Source organism: Alligator mississippiensis, chromosome 1 (genome assembly GCF_030867095.1).
Source record: "Alligator mississippiensis isolate rAllMis1 chromosome 1, rAllMis1, whole genome shotgun sequence".
Classification (NCBI taxonomy): Eukaryota; Metazoa; Chordata; order Crocodylia; family Alligatoridae; genus Alligator; species Alligator mississippiensis.
The window spans coordinates 5,444,341-5,465,924 of NC_081824.1; the positions used below are offsets into that span (position 1 = coordinate 5,444,341).

At 47.0% G+C, this 21,584-nt stretch overlaps 1 protein-coding gene across 2 annotated transcripts in view; it reads right to left on the reverse strand.

Annotated features, from left to right (window-relative positions):
* The window catches only part of ELP3 (elongator acetyltransferase complex subunit 3), a 119,891-nt gene that overhangs the window by 27,956 nt on the left and 70,351 nt on the right, over positions 1–21,584 (reverse strand). For both annotated transcript variants that reach the window (XM_006260260.4, XM_059728379.1), the window contains exons 10-12: positions 14,318–14,511; positions 6,491–6,581; positions 1,374–1,439 (exon numbers count right to left, since the gene is read on the reverse strand). In XM_006260260.4, coding sequence (XP_006260322.1) covers positions 1,374–1,439; positions 6,491–6,581; positions 14,318–14,511 — 351 coding nt within the window. The remainder of the gene's footprint in view (positions 1–1,373; positions 1,440–6,490; positions 6,582–14,317; positions 14,512–21,584) is intronic.

Sequence of the window (21,584 nt, forward strand, 5' to 3'; positions counted from 1 at the left end):
TGTTTTGTTTTTTTACGGGAAGGGAAGCATAACTTCAGTCTGAAGACAAGCTGTGAGCAAATGCTGGGGGCGGTTTTATTTTTCATGCATTTTCTCTCTCATGTGCTATCAAAATACATTTTTCTGAGACTAAGTGGCATGGGATTGTTTGTCCAGACTAAGATAGCATCATTTAACACAAGGAATATTGGAGTATTAAGCAGAACACTGAATGAAACCACTGTAAAATCAATTTATGGCTACTGATAGCACTTACAATTTAAGACGGCACTGAGCCTCTTATGACAGTGCACGTGTGCATCTATGTGGAAGACATTTTATAAAATGAACAAAGAACAGGCCTGGGAACACAGGAGAAGCCTGCAAAGCGCTGAATCTATGAGGCCTGAAGTCTAGAAGAGATTCAATAAAAATATGAGCACGCTGGTTTTGGACTGGAAAACGTGTTTCCACACTGCATTTCCCTAAGAGCTGCCTAGCGTTCGCTTCCACTTAACCATACCCGACGGCGAGAGAACCAGGGGGAACAGCCCTTGGTAACCTCTGGCCTGCAACCTGGGAACTGACTCCAAACGTGGAGATGACATGAAGACCCTGAGAGAGGCCAGCAATGTAGTTCTGACCTAAAGTAGAAGTAGCTTGTGTCTGGCACATGCTTGAAAGCGCAGAAAGGTGCTGCAAAGCTACCCATAATTCCAGTTGATGCTATGGGACTGCAATCCCGACTCGTGTGGGTAGTTAGGAAATAAGCTGGATCTTACCCATAAAGGCAACAAGGTCCAATGGCTAGAACAGTAAAGAAGCCTGGACTTCTGCTCTCAAATCTGACTTGCTGTTTGAACTTTGCCATGCAACTAAACTTCATCTGCATGTTTCCCGTTCTGTAAAATGGGGACAGCAGCCAGTCTGGCTGCCAGCTTTAAGATGCTAGGATGAAAAACACTGATTTACGTATGCACGTATCTCCTCATATGCATGCTTTTTGTTTACGTGTACGGACATGTCCTGATATTGGAGCTTGTTTCTGTTCAACATGTCAGCATTGTATTTTTTAGTCTGCATAAAAAATGCCGGTTTGTTCTGAAAAGAGAATAAATGGTAGGAAACAAAAGAAAAAGCTGCATCAGCCGTGGACTTTGTTATTGCAATGGGGATACTGAAATGCCGGTAGCCATGACTAGTTCACTGATTTCACCATGTAAATGTGTTCGCTGAGAGCCCCAAAGCTGCTGTGAAAATGGATGAAGAAACGAAGGCAGCTCCACGGGCATGCCACAGAATCCGAGGCACGACTGGGTCCCAATTTCTTTGTACCAGATGTTTTATAGCAAGTCCTGTTTGAAGCAAGTTCCCCGGGAAGTGACAAGTCCTACCTGATACGGTCTCACTTTATGGTGAATCTCTTGTATTCCAACCTCTCTTGTCCTCACGTCACGGCACTAGCAAAGAAAAGGAGAGAAAACGTACATAAGAGGATTATGTTAGGCTCTGACACATTAAGATTTCCAACCACCCAGAGGGCTTAAAATTAAGCTGAAATAGCCTGACTTACACCCATAGATTTCAAATGGATAAACTTCAAAATAAAAATGCTCACCGAGCCATCACTAATATGCCTTAAAAAAAGGGCTTGGTGCTAAATGTAAAGACACGCTGATAAAAATCAATTCACTAAGAAACCGTTTATATCTCATGAGACAACGTACCATTCGATTTACAAACAGCATGGCTTGCTGGAAATGCCAAGAGAAATGGAAGAACAAGAAAGACTTAACTGTTTTCATGTTTCCCTCTATGCTAGAGGTCTAAAATTGGAGAAATCTAACTCGATATGCCAGTAAGACTCTTGAGCAGGCAATTTCTAAGTCTGGGTAATTGGTTTTTATGAGAAAACAGGCACGTGACCAGTAGCAGACTCCCCCTCCCAGCCCTGTATTACGGCAGACTGATTTAACTCTCTTTGTCAGGTGTCCTTACAGATGTACAGGGCAGAATAACCATGGGGGGACCGAGACGACTGAAACACAAGAGGCCTAAAAAAGTCAAGAAACGTTACAAATACTTTACAGCCAGAGAGAGACAGAGCCCAATCCTCAGCCGCTGGAGCTGAACTATAGCCTGAACCAGCCTTTTGTGCCTCTTACTGGAACTAAGCATCAGGAGCAACTTTCACAATGACAGGTGCTTTTTTTTTTAATGCAAAAATGCCCTGAACATCCAAAGTCACAGCTAAACCCACGTGAAACATCTGAAGGCATGCAAGCTAAGCAGCAAAAAGTTCACAAAATGATCCCAGCTCTCATAACCCCATCATGAAGTTTTCAACAAGCCCATGCCCCGATTACAGTGTAAAACCGTTTTTCCTTCTTCCAAGTGACCATAAAAAAGCTGCAAGCTGGTGCATTTTGTTTTAAGGTAGTAGTGCTAAATGTGGTTTTACACAGACTTCACAGTACAGACAAGAACCACGTATTGAAAATTTTTCATTAGCACTTTCAAGACTGTGCCTTTTCATTGCAGTCCCCAAGCTGTAATGCAAGAACTATTACTTGCAAAGTCTGCCAACAGTGGAGGCATGATACCAGATAATAAAGCCAGTTCTCTGTATTCCACTTTTCGGGTACAGCAGCCCAGAAGATGTGCAAGAACGGTTACTGTTCAAAACTAAAAGCCATGACTTATAACTTCTAAAAGTCCTGAGTCACTGAACCCAAAATACTTAGACGCTTCTCCTTCAACAGCTGTATGAAAGAGTCTGGATACATTCATCAGTGAACTTCAAGAATCCCGAAACTTTGAATTCCTGGAAGTTCAGCCCCAACTATATTGGCTTTTAATTTTATTTTTTTTTTACTTCTGCTTCCAGCCGATACAAAATACCAATGGATTTTCTTTGCATCTCAAGAAAAAGTGACGAACTTCTCTGGTTGCACTCTCCACTCACTTCAACGCTTCTGCTCCAGTAAATTAAAATCTATAATCATCTGCTCAGTGGAAGTGTTTACAGAGCCGGCTCTTTACAAGGGGACTGTCACAGGCTGGCAGACTCTGTAATGGGTCTCCGGCTCGGCCTGTCCCGTCACGGATCAGATATCCGCGCCCCGACAGCTGAGCCTGATCAGATGGCGATCAGATGGCTCGGTTCTTTTATCAGACTCTGATAGGAGAGGCTGGCTGACTGCCCCAAAGCAAAGGGCTGAGACTGCTCAGTTGAAAAGGTGAGCTGCGAGAAGGAGGCCGTCTCCTTTGACGACCCTGAAGAGAAAGGACAGCAGGAGAGAAGGCAATTCACGGCAGGCCCTGGAGAGGGTTGAACCTGGGGCAGGGCGTGGGAAGTAGGCTGCGAATAATGATCCGGGCAGTGGAGAACCAAGCCGAGGCACGGACAAGGGCACTGGCACTCTACCAGACAGTCGGGAAGAGCAGAAACATTGGGGTTTTCCTTTGGGAGTGCTAAAGAGGGGGAGACAGAGCCCTGCCTGACAAAGAGGGCATTTACACTGCAACTGGGAGGTATTACTAAAGCTGTGTAGACGTGGGACCTACCTAAATCGCGGCAGAGGCGTGCTGCTTAATTTTAATTTTGCTCTTTACGCCGCATGCCCCCGCTTGGTGAAGAGGCCCCGGCAGCCCCACTGCTTGCTGCTGATCAGAGGGAGGCAAAAACCACGGCATATTTAAAACTGCAGTTTTTGCCTCCTGGCTGATCAGCAGTGAGCGGTGAGGCCGCCAAGGCCCCCTGACCAGTCAGCGGTGGGGGGTGGTGGCGGTGCACGGTGAGAACAGCAAGATTAAAGGAGCTGATTTAGGTAGGATGCTGGACACAAGGGTTAGCTGTAATCTAGCTACCTTGGGCAACGATAGCAACGTGGCCCTGGGCAGCATAACCCCACACAGACAGGACACGGTGGCTGAATGCACACAGCGGTTGAAGTCCATGCAACGTCACTAACTGGGATTCACACTAGCTCGATAAAAAAAGCTAACTCCGGCCTGCAAGAGCTGCAGTCACATCTCCAACTCCAACACAGACTTACCAAAGCCTCCCTAAGGCAAGGCAGGTCAGATAGGAGAAAGGGTAGATGTATACCTAAGGGGAGGTAGGTCACAAACAAGGAGTACTGATGGACATAAACAAGACAACAGACCTCGGTGGAAGGGCAGCGTTCACCCAAAGACTGAGATGAGTTAAGGTCAGAAGAGGCAGGGCTAAGCCAGGTTCTGAAAAGCAAACTAGTAGTGCAGGAGTGGGCAAAATACAGCCCGTGTGCTGGATCTGGCCCACCAAAGGTTTTTATCCAGCCCACTGGGGGCATCTCAGCCCTGCCTGAGCCAGCATGCAGTTGGTCCTGCTGCCCCCGGGCACGGAGCGGGGCTGGGGCAGCACTGGCTGGACTCACTTCCCGGCAGCCCCTGCAGTGGTGGCTCCTTCCAGCTGCCAGCACCAGTCTCTGCCACCAACTCTGGCTCCACTGGTCCCACATCAGGCACTGCTGGGGGCACTGGATGGAGTGGGTGGGCTCCATGGAGACCAGCCCAGGACCTGCATGGACAGGACAGGTGGCCGAGCAGATGGGATGGGCCAGGAGCGGGACACTGCAGGGGCATGCAGAGAGCAGGTCGTGGTTCTGCCCCGGGCCCCAGCCCCATGATCCTGCCCTGTGATCCCAGCCCCACCTGCTCCCAGATGCCACTCCTTGCCTGCTTGCAGCCCCATCCCATCCACCGGCCACTGAGGAAGTTTTGGTGAGCTGTTGTGGGTGGGAGGGGTGCCGACCCAGCGCAGCCAGGGGGTGGGAGGTGCTGACCTGGCCCATGACAGCTCACCAAAACTCCCAAAGCGGCCCTCGGGCCCAAATAATTCCCCAACCCTTTAGCAGTGGCAGTGAGCCGCCACGCACCAAGAGGCACGGGCTGGAAGCCTGGACAATAACATGGTTAAAGAGTCCTGAGAGAGTTACCAGAAGTACGGCGTTCATTGTATTTTCATTTGGAACTAGGACACCCGAAGGAGGACAGAACTATAAAAAAAATTTTTAAATACTTTTTTCCTGATTTATGCTTTTTTGAGTAGTGTATAGAGAGGTGATTGCAAGGAAAGCGTTACTCTTGTATACAGTGTGCGTGTGAGGGCGTGGTGGGGCTGCCTGCGCGCTAGGTCCCAAAAGCCAGCCGGGGCAGGAGGAAATGGGGCAAGTGCATCAGAGCTCGCCCAGGCTGTGCAATGCAGGTGCAGTCTGCCCATCTGCCCCCCAGCTCCCTCCCTGCCATCTGGCCCACAGCTGTCCACATGAGGCTCCGCATGGGGCTGAGCCCTGCCCACTTCCACCTGGGACAGCCCACAACGCACTTGTCCTGCACCTGCTAATGGCACTGCCCTGGCCCTGGCCAGTGTATGTAGCTTCCCGGCAGGGCTACCTTTCTCCCACTCAGGTACCCGCAGGTGGCTGCTCATCATGTCAGGCAGGCAGAATGGGTGGGAGGTGGCCGGGAGACGGAGATGGAGCCCTGCATGCTGGCGCAGGAGCCACCCAGCAGCAGCTTCCCCTTGCCCGCCACTACTTCCCCGCACCAGAGTGGTGCAGCAGGGGCAAGAATTGGAGGAGCCACCGAAGGCAGGGGGAACTGAGCAATACCTAGGCAGCCGCAGCAGAGGTGGGAACAGCCCCGTCGGGATGCTGTGTGCGCTGGCTGGGACCGGGGTGGTGCGGTGTCGTTGGCAGGCGGGAGCAGGGGGCAGGCTCTCCCCCATGCAGCCGTGGGCCAGATCCAGCCCGCGGGCAAAATGCCCACCCCTGCTGTAGGAGACAGGACCAGGAGCAGTGGCCTCAAGCTGCAGCAGGTAAATTTAGGTTGCAGATTAGGCTCTAAGGTGGTCAAGCATTAGAACAGGCCGTTTGGAGAAGTTGTGGCGTCTCCATCCCCGTTTTCAACAACAGGTTGGACAGGCACTTGGCAGGGCTCGTTTAGTCAGAGATGACCCTGCCTGGAGCAGGGGCCTGGTGTAGGTGACCTTGTGAGGTCCCTCCCAGCCTGACTTTCCTATGATCCTATAAATACAGAGTAGAGTTTTCTCCTGCTACAATTTCTTTGTAATTCCAGAAATAGCAGGGATATGAAGTCTCATCTGATTTTTGCTAGAAGCCTCCCTAGGAAGATTTCTCAGACCTTAAACTGAGCAGTTTAAATGCCCGAGGAGCTTAGCTTCCAATTGTTAAGTGTTCAGGATGACAAAGTGCATGCAGGGGTAAAAGGTATAGCTGCAAGCTGTGCGAGGAAGAGGATGAGTAATAATAAAACCTGCTTACCTTCCGTCTCTGCTTTTAAAAGATTTTTTTTTTTGCTATGCTATCACAAGCCTACCAATTCCCAGGTTATCCAGCGTCTTTCAGAACAAATATATACCTCTAATATAGAAATGAAACAGAAGGCACCCATCATCTTCTTTTTTTTTTTTTTTAGAAGGGAGGACATTTTTCTTTTTTTTTACCTGTGTCCCAAGATCCCTCATCCTGGCCAAGGCAAGTTCTCTCAGGTTACCATGCTCCACGCCTGAGCTGACAAGAGGCATTGGGATGTCCCTGCGGAAAGAGGAGAACAAGAAGTCTTATACAGCCATGTTAAGAGATGATCGCATCATCAGGTGCCCTCGTAACCATCTAGACTGACTCCCTGTCTAACTCAGGGAAGTCCTCTGGTCTGTGTTAACTCCTGTGTCAAGTCCAATAGTTTTGGCTGAATTGCAGGATACCCAAACCAATTACCAGCTAAAGGACAGTGCTGACAAATAGGTTACACGTTTGCTTTTGGTTGTCACTTCCAAATTTGAGAAAGGAAGGACGGTCCGATTTGTGTTTTTCCTTCTAGGACATTTGTCACAATGATTCTTCCCATCTCCAGAGACAGGTAGTTAGCCATGTCAGTCGGAAGTCAGTCAGAAGGCAGGAGAGATATGCACCTTTACAGACTAACTAAATAGGATAGACAGAGAGACAGACGGAGCAGCCGTGCGGAAAGCTTTCATGAACCCAAGTTCATTTCCTCAGGTGCTGTGAAAGGACAGCGTGAAGCAGAGTCGGAAGTGGAGTGAGTCATTAGACTACAATAGGTGGGAAAGCAGGAGGGAGAGGAGGAAGCAGGGGAGGGAGCGCTGAGAGGCGTGCAAGCAAAGAACCCATAGGAACAAAGGGGTCACAAAAGCTAATCCAGGTAATGAGGCAGACCAGATTTTTGCTCCGGTCTCTCAGGAGGAATCTGTCAGAAGGACAACATTTTTCAGCTTTGAAAGCTGGCTGTGCTGAACTGTAAAAATGTTACTGAGCCCCAAACATTTGCAGCACAGCCTTGTCAAGAAGACAGGGGAATTTCTCTTCCCTTTCACGTTACTTAACAGGCAAGCGACAGTCAGAAGCCACCCCCACACATAATCCAGTCCTCCAAGGGAGGGCGAGGGGCAGAAATTCACAGACAAAGCAGAATTTTCCTTCCCCTGCTTTTTTTTTTTTCACGTCAATTAGTATGGTGGAGCATTGAAAACAAGCACCGTTTTACCCTCCCGAAAGAGGGAGGATGCTCCTTATTCAGAAAAGACTGAAAAGAAATGTCAAGGGCGACTCGGTACCCTGCTCTGTAACACCCTTTTACCGAACGCTGCAGGGAGGAGGTGTCGGTTGAATGGCGCTTCAATGGGTGCATAGCCTCTGCCATATACACTTCTATTCAACTGAAGCCTCTGTCTACACCAGTGTTTGCATTCTGCTTTCTAAACCTGCTTGGCTTCATTCAGAGGAAAAACGCTGCGGTGTCGAGAGGCCGGCTGTGGCCCTTGGGAGATGGCAGGTTGCAGAGTTCACTGAACTGCATTCGGAAGAACATCCAATTAAGTTTCTTCAAGAGCCGTGCCCAACTCAGAGACATCCCTTTGCCAGAAGGCACGCTGCTTTGTGAGAAGAGGATGATGCAGGCCACCCGTGCAGCTGAACGGTGCTCTTATTAGCATTTATAGTCCATGAATTATCACCACGACAGGGATCTGTGCATTACCAGAGGACCAAGAGTAGCAATGGTCCTTGGGAATTTATTGTCTGATCTGGCAAGGAGGGAATCTTGAGTTTCTCAGAGCACAATTGCTGAACCATTTTTCTGTGAGCTGATCAGGCCATCTGCTGAATAGGCTACGTCTCTGCCTTCAGCTGACTTTTACCTGACGCATGTCCCTTGTAATGTTGATCTGTCTCTCGTGGTGCAGACTTTCTTTGTGAATTTTCTTCAACGTGCCAGGAGGGTGTTTTTCACCTTCGCAGAACGAGTAACCAGTGCCTCTCTCAGCCTCCCAGACGATGGGCTAAGCAGCATGCATTCTGTTTCTAAATCAAAACTTGTGCTATATTTTGTATGACAGCCCTGGAAATTAAGCAGGAGCTTCCACTGACCTGAGATCTGAGCATTTAAAGACTCGGTGATTATAATTGCTGCCATCTGGTCCTTCACAATTTTCTTTGCCATCTTTGTTCTCAGTGGCTGAGGGAGGAAAAAAGGCAGAGAGAAACTTCTACTCTTAGTGAAGTAGAAACAGCAGGCATGGTGCCATGGAAGGACAGACTGAAAAGACTTAAAGCTTTTAAATGGCACAGTATAGGAAGCCCAACAAGAAGCTATTCCGGCACAATGGAAGCACAAGAAGAATGGCAAGAGCCCAATGCAGCTGCACAAAGAGCTTCTAGGATGCTTTAAGTGCAGAGACAATGGGAAAACAGGTAGGTCACCAAGGAAGCACACCAAGATATAGCAAGAACTTGTAAGGACCAAATCGGGAAGGCAAAGGGAAGCAATGAGCTTTACCTGGTGAGGCATGTTATGGGCAGCAAGCAGAGGACCTATACATTTGTTGAAAAGAAGAGAAAGACCAAGAAAACTGTGGGTCGACTGTTAAATAGCCAGGGGGAACTCCTAACAGAAGATGCAAATAAAGCAGAGATGCACAACAGCTACTTTGCCTCGGTTTTCACAAAAAAATTTAGCCACATCTAAAAAGGATTATACGGATAAGGAAGGGGACAAGCTGAAGGGATGAGATAACAAAAGAAACAGTTGGAGATCTTTCAACGGGTCTGAATGAATTCACGTCAGCTGGGCCAGATGAACTCCAGCCCAGAATACTGAAGGTCCTGAGATAAGGCATCTGAAAAGTGGGACAGGGCCAATGTAGTGCCCCTCCTCAAAAAAGGCAGAAAGGAGAACCCGGGGAACCACAGACCAGTTAGCCTCACCTCAATACTTGGGAAGTTACTTAAGCATATCGCAAGGAAATCCACTTGGAGAAGGAAAGACTGATCACAAGCAGCCAGCATGAATTTACTAGGAATAGACTGTGCCAAACAAACCTGATCGTCTTCGATAAGACTAGTTGAGTGGATATGGGGAATACAGCGGATGGATGGGAAGGATTGTGAACATGCTGGAGGACAGGACAGCAATCAGAAAGATCTTGACAGACTGGAAAACTGGGCTGGGACTACCAGGATGAAGTTTAATGCTGACACATGCCAGGTGCTGCACTTCCGGAAGAATAATCAAAAACACAAATACAAGCCGGGTAACAAATGACTGGATGGCAGCATTACAGAAAAGGTGGATCAAAGACTCGCTAGGAGTCAACAATGTACTGCCGCTACATGAAGGGTAAATGCAGGGTTGGGCTGGATCAACAGGAGCATTAGGTGCAAGACACACACAGTGACAGTGCCTCTCTACTTGGCATTGGTTAGGCCTCATCTAGAGTGGTGTGTGCAGTGTCAAGCTCCACATTTTAAAAAGGACATGGAGAAGTTAGAGGGCACAGAGGTGGGCAACGAAAATGGTAAAGGGTATGAAAGGCAAGTCATATGAGGAGAGGCTGAAAGAATCAGGCATGTTCAGCTTGCAGAAAAGGCAATTAAGAGGGGACATGATAGCACTCTTCAAATGTCTGAAAGGCTGTCATAAAAACAGAGGGAGCTGCCCTTTTTTCTATTTTTGCAGAGAGCAGGATGGGATCAAACCGATCGCCACATTTGGGGTCAGGAAGGAATTCTACGCAGTGGGCAGACTGGTCTGGACTATGGGGGCTTGACTGTAGCTGGCGTGGCCCTACTGGATCTCTTGGGCTTATTTTAACACCACTTGCAGCAGTGGGACACCGACTCGTATCATCCCCGCTTTGCCTGTGACAGGTTAGAGTGCCATACACTGCAGCTGAGAGACAGAGCTGATTGCGCAGTTTTAGTAATAGGTTAGACAGGGATTTGTACAGGATGGTTGGATAGGGATAATCCTGCGTGCAACCCAGGGCTTGGACAAGATGACCTCTGAAGGTCCCTTCCAGACTTACTTTTCTATGATTCTATGACAATTTGGACAGAAGAGAGCTTATACTGGGGCTTACCCATAATGCAAAACAGGCGTCTCCTAGAAACAGCAGGATAGTGATAAAATCCCACGCTCAGTATTTTTTTTAAATATAAAAAACAGTGGGGTTTTTTGGTTTTTTTGTTTTTAAAAGAAAAGACAGCTGAGCCTGCTTCCCACGTGCATGACCGAGACCTGCTGGCTGACTTATTTTAACAAGTAAGAACCATAAAAAGTGAACTGTAAAAAGAGCATGAAGTAGGATGATGCAAAACAGTGCAATTTCAAAACACGGTTTATCCAAGTCCTTAAGGGGGTTTTAAAATCTCTTTCCTCGCTATGTAGCATACAGCACAACATTAAAATATAGAACAGCATGTCCCACACACTAAATATCTAGAGAGGGCCAGATGACTCTGGGAACAGGTAAGGGAACTGGTTGAATCTAGTGGAGGTCAGCAGTGATTGAAAGTCATCACCATCGGGCGACCTATGTATCATATATTACCTGGAGTCTATGTAGTTCCCTGAAGAAAGTGTCTTCATGACAAAAAGCCGTCACCATTTTTGGCAATTGCAATATAGATACACAGGTGTGAACGGGCTACGGAGATGTTCCTAAAGGTGGTCCCTGTCCAGCAGGGCTCAGGGAAGGGAAGCTTGCACTGCCGCTGAACATTACACGGGTATTGTCTCCAGCGCGATCATCTCCGTCTACTGCCAAAGCATGCTTCAAATCTGGTCGTGCTACTATCAGGAAGGGGGATATGAAGCACAAGGTTTGGGGTTTTTCTTTCCCCTCCCATTTGCAGTGTGTTCAAAGGTTTCATGAAGCAGAAGGCTCCCTGAAAATCCTCACCTTGTACTCACACACACCAAAAACAAGGCACAGTGCAATTAGCTAACCAGCTAATTGATTCAGCTGATTTCTTAGAGGAAATAAGCCATCTCAGAGCCAACACAACAGACTTCAAACAGCTTCCATTACAAGTAATGAGCACTTCTCTTTGTACCTAAAGGACACACTAGAGGGGAACAGCATTTTCACCTGGGTATGTTAGATCCAAGGCATTAAATCTGAAGATCTTTCTATGTACTGTGGAAGAGCTCCAAAAGGGGCAGGCTGCTGTGATCTTCCCTACAGGGACAGAGAAATAAATTGGCAACTTCTAGCACTAGGTCTTCACCAAAAACCAGTGGAAGGACCTCGTTGTAAAGAAGATATAGGAAAAAGATTGACAAATACCATTTATATGAACACACCTGAGCACTTCAACTGTATATGGGGGGCAGGAAGGAGGAGGGGGGGGAATGACCAACAATAACTCAGAAGCTTTAATTGGCATACTGTATTTTCCTTGCACCTTCCTAGCATTTTATGATAGTAACAAAAAGACACTGGCTTCTCATTTCCACTTCAGTTCAGATTAAGGCAGAATATTTCTGTTTCCATAGCTATCCACAGTTGTGTGCATGACACAAATGCACATTTTGGATAGCCCAAGGACAAAGGATGAGATTACAGGTCCCCAGTGTTTTTTTAAAATGCTAAAACAAAAGCAGTCCCTCAGGCAGGGATGTGTGGCATGAAAGTTTATGAGGGGTCTGCCGCACACTTCAATAGGGCCCAGATTTCATCTTTGGTATTCAGGCAGAATAAGACAGCATGACCAGGGACTGAGGCACATGCCAGGAAGCTGGGAGACTCAGGGCATTTATACACATACTTTCTGGTCCTGCGACGTGCCAGAGATCCGTGGCTTCGATTAATCAAGTCTGCTCCGCACACGAGCTGGCGTACACTGCGCTGCATCGTGTGCAGTTGTATAAGTGGCCAAGTGTGCATCGGCGTGCAGAAAATGGCAGCAATGCGCTTCTGAACTAAAGCATCTTCTATGTGTTTTAGTTCAAAAGCGTGCCCCTGCCATTTTCTCAGTGCTGACACGCATTTCGCCACTTATACAACTGCAAGTGTTGAAAAGTACCTGGTGCTGCAAAGCGCCTGGCGCTGCGGTGCTTACATACATAAAACGTCTATAGGTTTTACTCTCTACTATCACTGACTTGCTGTGTGATTGTAACTAGAGATGCACCGATATATCGGTTGGCACCGATAAAATGTCATTGGCTATTAGCTTTGTTTGGTCGTTGTAGTGTGCCTGAAGCACCCCGGCAAACGTAGTCCGATCCCCGTACCCTGCTGCTGGCCTGAGCCCTCGACTGACTGCAGGATCTGGTAAGCAACGGGAGGGGAAGGGGGCACCAGATAGTGGTCACAGGTTACCATGTTCAGCAACAGAGACCCTTTACTGGCTCTTGCTGCTGCTGCCATGGTACTACCACGTGCAAAGCAGGGGCCTGAGTGCTGGGGCTGCCCTGGAGATGTTGGGCTGCACGTGGGCAGGATAAGGTGCTGCGTGAGGGATATTCTGTTCCACCAGGCACTGGGCACCTTTGCAAGAGCAGCTTCTCCGTGCTGGCTACAGGAGCTTGGCTGCGTGCGGCCCATCAGCACTGCAATGAGGCAGCAGCGTGCTCTGGGGCTCCAAACGTGCCTGGCGCCACCGTCTGCAAAAAGGTCTGCCCCATCCGCCCAGGATGGCAGCACAGGCTCCGTGGGGCTGCAGGTAGGAGCCGTGGGCAAGGGGGTGATACGAGTGGGAATAATCCTTCCTCGTCAGGCAGGAGGTATATGTGTGTGTGTGTTTATAAATGCAAAACAAACAAAAAAAAGGTGGGTTTTTTTTAATATCAGTAGTTTAAAACACCTTGCACTATAACTAATAGTAGTTATCAGACTGGCTTTGGCCAATATGGTTGGTTAATCATCAGCTGTTGGTATCGGCCGAGAAAATCTTTATTGGTGCACCCCTAATTGCATCTAGGTCATTTTACTTCTCCATTTCCCAGTTTATCCATTTGTAAGAAGTTTACTGTCATTTGTCCAAAGAGCATTAACAGCCTCAAGCAAAAGGTTTACTACATACCAGATTATTATTTTAGTTGCATTGTTCCTGCATAAGATCCTGGTTCTCCTCTGAATGGATGATGACTCTGAACTTAATGTCAATGGCAAATTTAATTGATGCATTCCTTTTTCTGCCAAATGTATCAATAAAAATCCAGTCCCAAGGGTGAGCCCTGGAAAATGGCACTAGTGCCCATGAAGCCTGAAGCTTCCCTTTCAAATGCTGATGTCACCTACCTTATGCCTAGTCCCTTCTAATTCTTCTACTAATTCCCATCTTCACTAATATTTCCAATGTGGTAGCACATAAAATGCATTACTGAGGGAGATAGATATGATTTATCATATAGTGTCTGCTCATTTCAGCCTGCTTTTTGGAGAGATTCTGTTTGTATCAAATGAGCAGGCTGGTGTCGTCATATGCTGCTGCTGCTTCCATGCTTTCTGTACAACAGTCCCTATGCTAGCATCACACCGATTCAAAAGAAAGGGAAGAGAGAGGATCCTCGAAAAAGACTCCACAGAGAAGATAGGGAGGCAGAAGACACAGTGCCCATTAAATTGGGCGTAAGAGGATCTTGGGTCTGAAATGAATGAATGAAGAGAGCCACATCAGCATGGATTTGCTAACCCCTGTGAGACATCCTGAAGAGGGATTCTACAGCTGAAAATATCCAATGTTTCACAGATCCTGTAATCTATGAGCTTTGTATTTGGCCAAACTGAGACTGTCCGTTAGCTCAATCACTATTCCTGGACGGATGTCTGATTTGACGGTTCCAGAAAATTGGCAGGACATAAGTGAATGAGAGGCAGGTCAGCTCAAACAGTTGCAAGGACTGGAGACAGTTTAAAAAAAAAGGTGTTAGTACAATAAAGATTAAGAACAAGATAACTGCTGTGGTTAAGGTTTTTACTACAACCTAGGACAATCTGTATACAGCTGTGACTGAGAGCCATTACCTCTGAACCCGGTACACTCGTGTCCACGGTGGCACAAGAGCCAGGATCCTAGCCACCAAATCCACTAGGGTGCTTGGAGGGTAACTCTTATATCTTCCCGACTTCCAGAGCTCGTACAGGCCAGTCCCACGGATCACCAGAGTCGGGTAGAGTTTCAGACCGTCTGGGCGAAAAGCCGGGTTCTCAAAAAACTCCTGTCAACAAAGCACACACGTGTAAATAAGAAACAAAGGACCGGCTTCCCGAGGATATCCGAGCCAAGAAGTCATCCCTTAAAAAAACTGCATCAGATGACATTAGAGGGAAGGATTTCTTGTAAGGCACAAATACGAGCCCAAGTTAAGTGCAACAAGCAATATCAACAGCATGACTTGCGCTGCTTCCAACACGTCCAGCCTATAACCGTTCTTTCACAAATAAAAATGTAATACTCTAGATTAAGGGATATGCTGCTAAAGAAGAACCTACAATGGTAACGCCACACAAGGCAAGGAAGTGCACTGTCATTTCATTTCAGCCTGAAGCCAACAGATGCAGAACACGCATTTTTATCTGTAATTTGGAAGGAGAACAGTAATAAGGAGCGTGCTGAACTTCAATCTTGGTGGACGGTATTTAGAGATTAATCAAAGCATCTGGGACTTACCATTTGAACAGATATGAAAGAAGCTGATTCACTGTACAAGCACAACTCATGCCTGTGCCCTGCCAACAAACCGCACTCCCTACCGACGTACTCAATTATGCCTTAATCCCAGCCCGGGGCTTCAAGGGGAAAATTCTCAAGTCTGTGTTCCCTGAAGCCACTGGGTACCTCATACACAACGGTTACAGAATACTGCTCTTCTGCAAATACAAAATACCAGGGACCACCATTAAGATTGCTCGTCTCAATCTAAACTGAGGAGTTTGGGATTAATTATCCACTATGTCCATGGATCTACTGGCATGGCCTTGGTCACACCAAATCTTCCAAAGGGCTTACACGTGTGAAACAGAAGCCAGAACCCCCAGTTAGGTGCTGAGGCTCCTCATTCATTGCATGGAGAGAATTAGGAGGTGTCCGAATGGGATTAAAAAAACCCAGCACAGTGAGTAGAAAGCCACCTAAGCTAGCCAACAAGAAACGCAGAGAAAAAAAGCAGGGCCTGCTTTTTGCTTTAAAAGAAAAGGGGGTGGCACTGCCCAACTTTTAGAGGACAGTCTAGCAGTGGGAGCAATCACACTTTCTGACACTTGGGTTCAATTCCTCCACCTGCTTGAGCAGGGTCAAACCTACATCTCAAATCCCTCACCAGAGTGCCCCAACCACCAAGCTATAGTTTTATTTTCAGTGGGAGTTTTCTGCACCCCACCGGCTGAAGCTCTGTTTATATGCGTCCACGATTAATTAAACCAGAGAATGTGTCAGAGGGACCACGTCTGCTGGTTTGGACACTCACAGAGGAGGGAGCAATCTGTGTCCCAGGATTGCTTCTAGATAAAATAAATAAAGACTCGTGGCCAACTCTCTCGTTACTGCTGTGAGGTAGGAAAAGTGTTATCCCTGTTTACATCAATTCTGAACTGAGGATCAGGTCGTAAGTCACTTGTCTGCTGCATCCGTGGCTGACGTGGGAATAAAATTCAACCTTTTCTCTCATCTGAACCACCAGCCTATTCCTCTTGCTGCAGATTAAGCCATTTGAAGCGTCTGTGGGTAAGGCAGATTGCCATCTCGTTCTTGCAGAACGGCACTAGCTATTTTCCAATCCTAATGATTTCAACACTAAAAGCACTGCTTAAGGGGATTTAAGCATGCTTGATGTTTCTTGTGGGACCAGCCGCTCTCAGCTGTTCACACCTCATTAGAGCTTGTCAGACTGTTACTCAGGAGTGCCTTACCTCTAATAGCCGCCTTGAACTTGACAGGCCCCAGTCAGCTTCAGATCTGCTAATATGGCAGCGCTGACAGAATTGAGATGGGCACGCCACAGGAGAGGCAATTTTCCGATTGCCGAATACGCCTACTACGTGTGGTTTAGACTAAAAGTGATGTACCAGTTCTCACAGCTTCCCAGACCATCCTGCCTTACTGCTTCACTTGTGTCCCCTAAGCAGATGCCCACACCTACCCTCTAAGCTGTTAGCCCATAATTGGAAATAACATTGCTTCTAAAAGCCTCTGTTTCAACCATGCACTCCTGTTTTGTCTGCAGTTAGGTCTCCAAGCATCACCGCAGTTCAAATGCAAGACTTTACACCCTTTCAAAGGATCAAGCTGAATAAGCTAACCATTTCTAATTCATCATAGGTTGCTTTGGTCATTATCTAGTCCTGAGGCCTTCAGTCCTGAAAACATAGATTCATAGATGTAGGGTTGGAGGGGACCTGAGCAGATCACGTTCGACCCCCTGCCCTGGGCAGAAATGAATACTGGGCTCATATGACCCCTAGTAAGTTTAAGCTCATCTGACCCCAGCTAGGTAGTTATCAAGCCTCCTTTTAAAACCCCCTAAGGTAGGAGCCAGCACCACTCCCCTTGGAAGCTGGTTCCAGGTCCTAGCCGCCCTGACTGTGAAGTCGCGCCTCCTGATGTCTAGTCTGAACCTACTCTCAGTCAACTTGTGGCCGTTATTCCTCGTTACTCCAGTAGTGCTCGGGGGAGCAGGGACTCGCCCATTCCCCACTGGTCCCCCCTGGTAAGTTTATAGATGGTCACTAAGTCCCCTCTCAGCTTTCTCTTGTGGAGGCTGAACAGGTTCAGGTCCCGTCGCCTCTCCTCGTAGGACCTGCCCTGCTGCCCCCGATCATGTGGGTGGCCTCCTCTGGACCCTCTCCATGCTGTCCACATCCCTCCTGAAGTGCGGTGCCCAGAACTGCACGCAGTACTCCACCTGCGGCCTGACCAGTGTCGCATAGAGGGGAGGATCACCTCCTTGGACCTGCTCGAGATGCATCTGTGGATGCACGACAAGGTGCGTTTAGCCTTGCTGACCGTATCCTCGCACTGGCGGCCCATGTTCAATTTGTAATCAGTAATGACTCCAAAATCTTTCTGCCTCTGTGCTTTCGAGAAGGGAGTTCCCCAGCCTGTAGGTCTGCTGCTGCTTCTTCCTCCCCAGGTGCAGCACCTTGCACTTGTCAGTGTTGAATCCCATCCTGTTCTCATCCACCCACCCCTGTCACCTGTTCAGGTCCAGTTGTATCCTCTCCCTCCCTTCTAGCGTGCCCACCTCGCCCCAAATCTTGGTGTCATCAGCGAATTTGAACAGGGTGCTTTTCACCCCCTCATCCAAGTCGCTAATAAAAAAATTGAACCAACATAACCTTTAACAAGTCACAGAACTTTGAAATTTTTGCTTTCCCCCCTCCACCATTTTGTTCAGAAGACTTCATATCAAATACACAGCTTAAGACGCAGCTTTTTCTGTATCACAGTCTTCAGTCAAGCCTCAGTATAGAAGTTACCACCTTAATCCAAAGGCTCCGTTTAAAAAGTGTTTAGTTATGTCTCCTAAAGTATGTTGTGTCAAAATTAAGAGCTCAGAACGTCAAGTCGGCTAAGTCATGACAATGAACAGTTGTGCTCTACATGCATACAGTGGTAGCAATCTGCATTTTACAAGCAGCGTCTTGACACATTCTGGAGAGGTAAAAATTACTGGACCAATTATGCAAAAAAAGGACAAGAAAATAAGTGCATCACCTGGGCCTGTATCACATAGCAGCAAGGCCAGGGATATCATTCAGGAGGCCTGACAATGTCAGAGACACTTTTTACAAGTTAAAAAATGCTTTTGAGTGATGGAGTAAGAGTAAGGAGCAACGAAGCACTTGGTTAAAGTGCTCTGAAAAGTCTCTCGAGATAAGGTTAGCATAAATATTAAGAGAAAACAAAGACAACCCATACTTTTGCCTGGAAATTACTAAAATCTGAACAAAACGCTAATAAAATGTCCAAGCAAAACAAAAATAAGAGGAAGTTACCCTCCTTAATATGCACCAAAAAACTTTGACAATGCAATTCAGTAAATACAAAGAAATAAATCAATGACTCAATTTGTTTTTGATGCTGGTTCGAACCTTCCTCCAGAAAGGTTAAAAAAATTAATATTCACATAACGTTCTTTACGTTGAGCTCAAAAGAACACGCAAGTCACTGAGTTCTTAGGCACTATGTGATTTAAATTGCAAATCCGATGCAAATACATTAATGCAACATTAAGGATGAGAAACCAAACATTCAAAGGTGAGGTCAAAAGTCAAGGTTTTTAATCCAGCTTGAGTTTGGTACTCACAAAGCCTTTTTATTTTATACTACAAATCTGACTAACCATCACACAGTTCCTGAATATATTACTAAATATATGCCAGAAAGTGGAGCTAACCGTTTTCTTCAAATTATATCACTGCAATAAGAAACAAAACCAAAAAATCCCTTGCTGCTTCTTCCTTCCCAAGCCCTTTTCCAGGGTTTTTTAAAATAAAAAACAAAAAGAAACAACTGGGAAAAGAAAAAGGAGAGAAAGACGACGTGAACGTCCATTTTTTTCCCTTAAAAAAAAAATTTAAAAAAAAAGAGGCAAAAATGAAATGTTCGATTACCATGCCTCTGAAATACCATATTTTCTCGCATAAAACGAGGGACATACTAGGAGGCAGGCAGGCGATTTCGTGGGCTGACCGTGGTGCCCGCTGCCGTTTTCACGTTCTTTCACGCCAAGGCCCCCCCACGCCGCTGACTGGCCAAGAAGGCTGCCCTTCAGGCAGCTCCGCCCCTCACAGCTGATTGGAGAGGGCAGGCCCCTCAGCCAATCAGTGGTGGAGGGAGGAGGGGGTGGCTCCCTCCCTGTGCTGACAGCTGTATGAACTGCTGGCGCCCACCGAGAAGCCAACATTTAATTTTCAGCAAGTCCCACCTCTGTCCCTGGAGATTCCGCCAAAAAAATTTCAGGAAACACTGCTTTTCATGGGAACTGCCTCAAATTGCAGTTTCTAACCGATCCGATCCCGTGTGCTGCCTCCAGGGCTGCCTGCCGATCCTGGGATCACGTCCCGACTCTGGAGCTACATGCCAAATCCAACCGGGACTCAGAGCCCAGCCCGGGACATGGTGCACATGGTTGGACCCGGCATATTCCAGGTACCAGACCCTGTGAACTGGGTTCAGCCCAGCACACGGCTCCAAAGCCAGTGTACGGGGCTGGACTGGGCACAGTTACCTAGACCTTGAACCAGGGCGGTCCATGGGTCCAACCAGCACGCAGGGCTGGCAGCCGGCTTGGAAGCAGGCTCAGCTCCTTCACTGCTGCCACTCATCTACCTTGAGCAAAGATTTTTGTTTTTCTTTCAGGCTCCAGTTCAAAATCAAGGTGCATGCTACGTACCGGGGAAGTTGTATGCAAAAAAAATGCAGCATGTAGAAGCTGAAAAGGAATTGCAACCAAGCAGCGGTAGAAACTTCACCTTTGTCGACCTAGAGCTGAAAAGGTATCTAGTCTGAAACGCTCAAGGCTGCTCACAAAGGAAGAGAGAAGGATCCTGGCTTCTCCTATATTTCCAGGTCCTTCACAGCTGCGACGATACTCCAACCTGGCACTTCCCAACCAGTATGCTGCGGCGAAAAAGGCTGGGAAACGCTGCTCCAACCTATCACAATTAAGAGAGTTTTAAGGGATGGGCAACATTTAGCTTCACTGACCTGTACCCCGTGGCCATTCAAGGCAAAGGGCCTCTTTAGCTCGACTGCAATGGCACTGGATCAGGCTGCTAAAAGCACCAACCTGCTTTGAAGTGCCTCAGCAATTATACATTTTAGAGGTTAAATGAAAGAGGACTGCAGCCTGGACTCGATGTCTTGAAAAATCAGTTCATGTACAGCGTCGTATCACATGAACATCCAAATGGAAACACCTGCAACTTCAATGATGACAGATCCCATTTCTCCATGTGTGAAGATGTTTCTCTCTCTCCACAAAAACTACAAGGCAAACAGGGTCCCAGCAAAACAGAAGGGTGATGCTAGAGCAAAATTTTAATTGGTTTGTATGGGGAACAGGGAAAGGGGAGACATTTCTGTGGGATTTTAACTAAAATGACTGGCCTGATTCATCTTCAATGGGTTTTTTTGAAGTCATGTTCAGGTTGGCAGCATCGGGCTTTTCAGCCTAAAAGGACTGCAGTCTCCCCCGCCCCTTCCCAGTTGCAAGCATCTGAGAAAAAGAGGTTAAAATGGAGAACTGGAAATTAGAGGTAATATAGCACTTCCTAACTGCAAACAATGTCACAAATGACCAGAAAGACCTGCTATTCAACATCCTGCAGCTTTATCTAGGTTCCAACAGACACGCTTTATTTGTTTGAGCAGCTGTTCTATGAATTACAAATAGCAAATCTTAATAAATTCCATCAGCATACACTTTCCAGTGTAAAAGGTTATACAAGTTAGCCACTAAACATATTTTATGGGAACAGTAATTGATTTTACTACCACATGCCTTTGTTGTAGAAGTTCCCTGTTATTATGGCTAATGGCATCTATAGGATCCATTCATCCACAGCCTCATAAACTCACCCCTGGCATGAATAATCAAGGTCCGATCAGAACAGTGTTAGTCATTTAGGTGCTAGAAAGCTACTGAATTTCCATCAACGTGTAGGCTGGACTCCAGTCTTTTGTCCAATTCCAATCAGTTTTTTAGTTAAAAAAAACCCTTAGCAATTTCCATAATTATTGTCCAATGTAATGAACGTTAGATTGAAAAGAGCCACCTGTTCTATATCAGTGCAAACCAAAAGCATGAGAAGAAAGAAAACCAAAAAGAGGAAAAACTGGAGGTTGGAGATGGAAAGCCACTGGATTTGAATGTACTTCTCAGTTTATTTGCACAGCGCTAACAGTCCCATTTTTTGGCGGTGAAGTCTGCGTAATAGTTACTCATCCATCTGTTTCGATGTGCAGTACAGGGGTCAAATGATCCTGGACCAGTATTTGGAACCGCATTGGGCCCAAAATTTTTTCCAACTCTGTGATGCGACAACTTGGCAAAAATTAAGTCATTTTGAATCTGATCTTGCGTCCGCACCAGGCCGCAACTTCCATTCCAACTGGACCAGCCTACTAGAATTAAAGTTGCACATTAACACTCTTTGAAAGCTGCAACTCTGCTCATTGCAGGGCTGGAAAAAGAAGCGGAGGGTGCAGAGGGACAGGCCACCCCTGCCAGAGACGGGCAGAATCAGCTGCCATCTTCTGTCTTCGAATCTCAAGATTGGAGGGACCTCG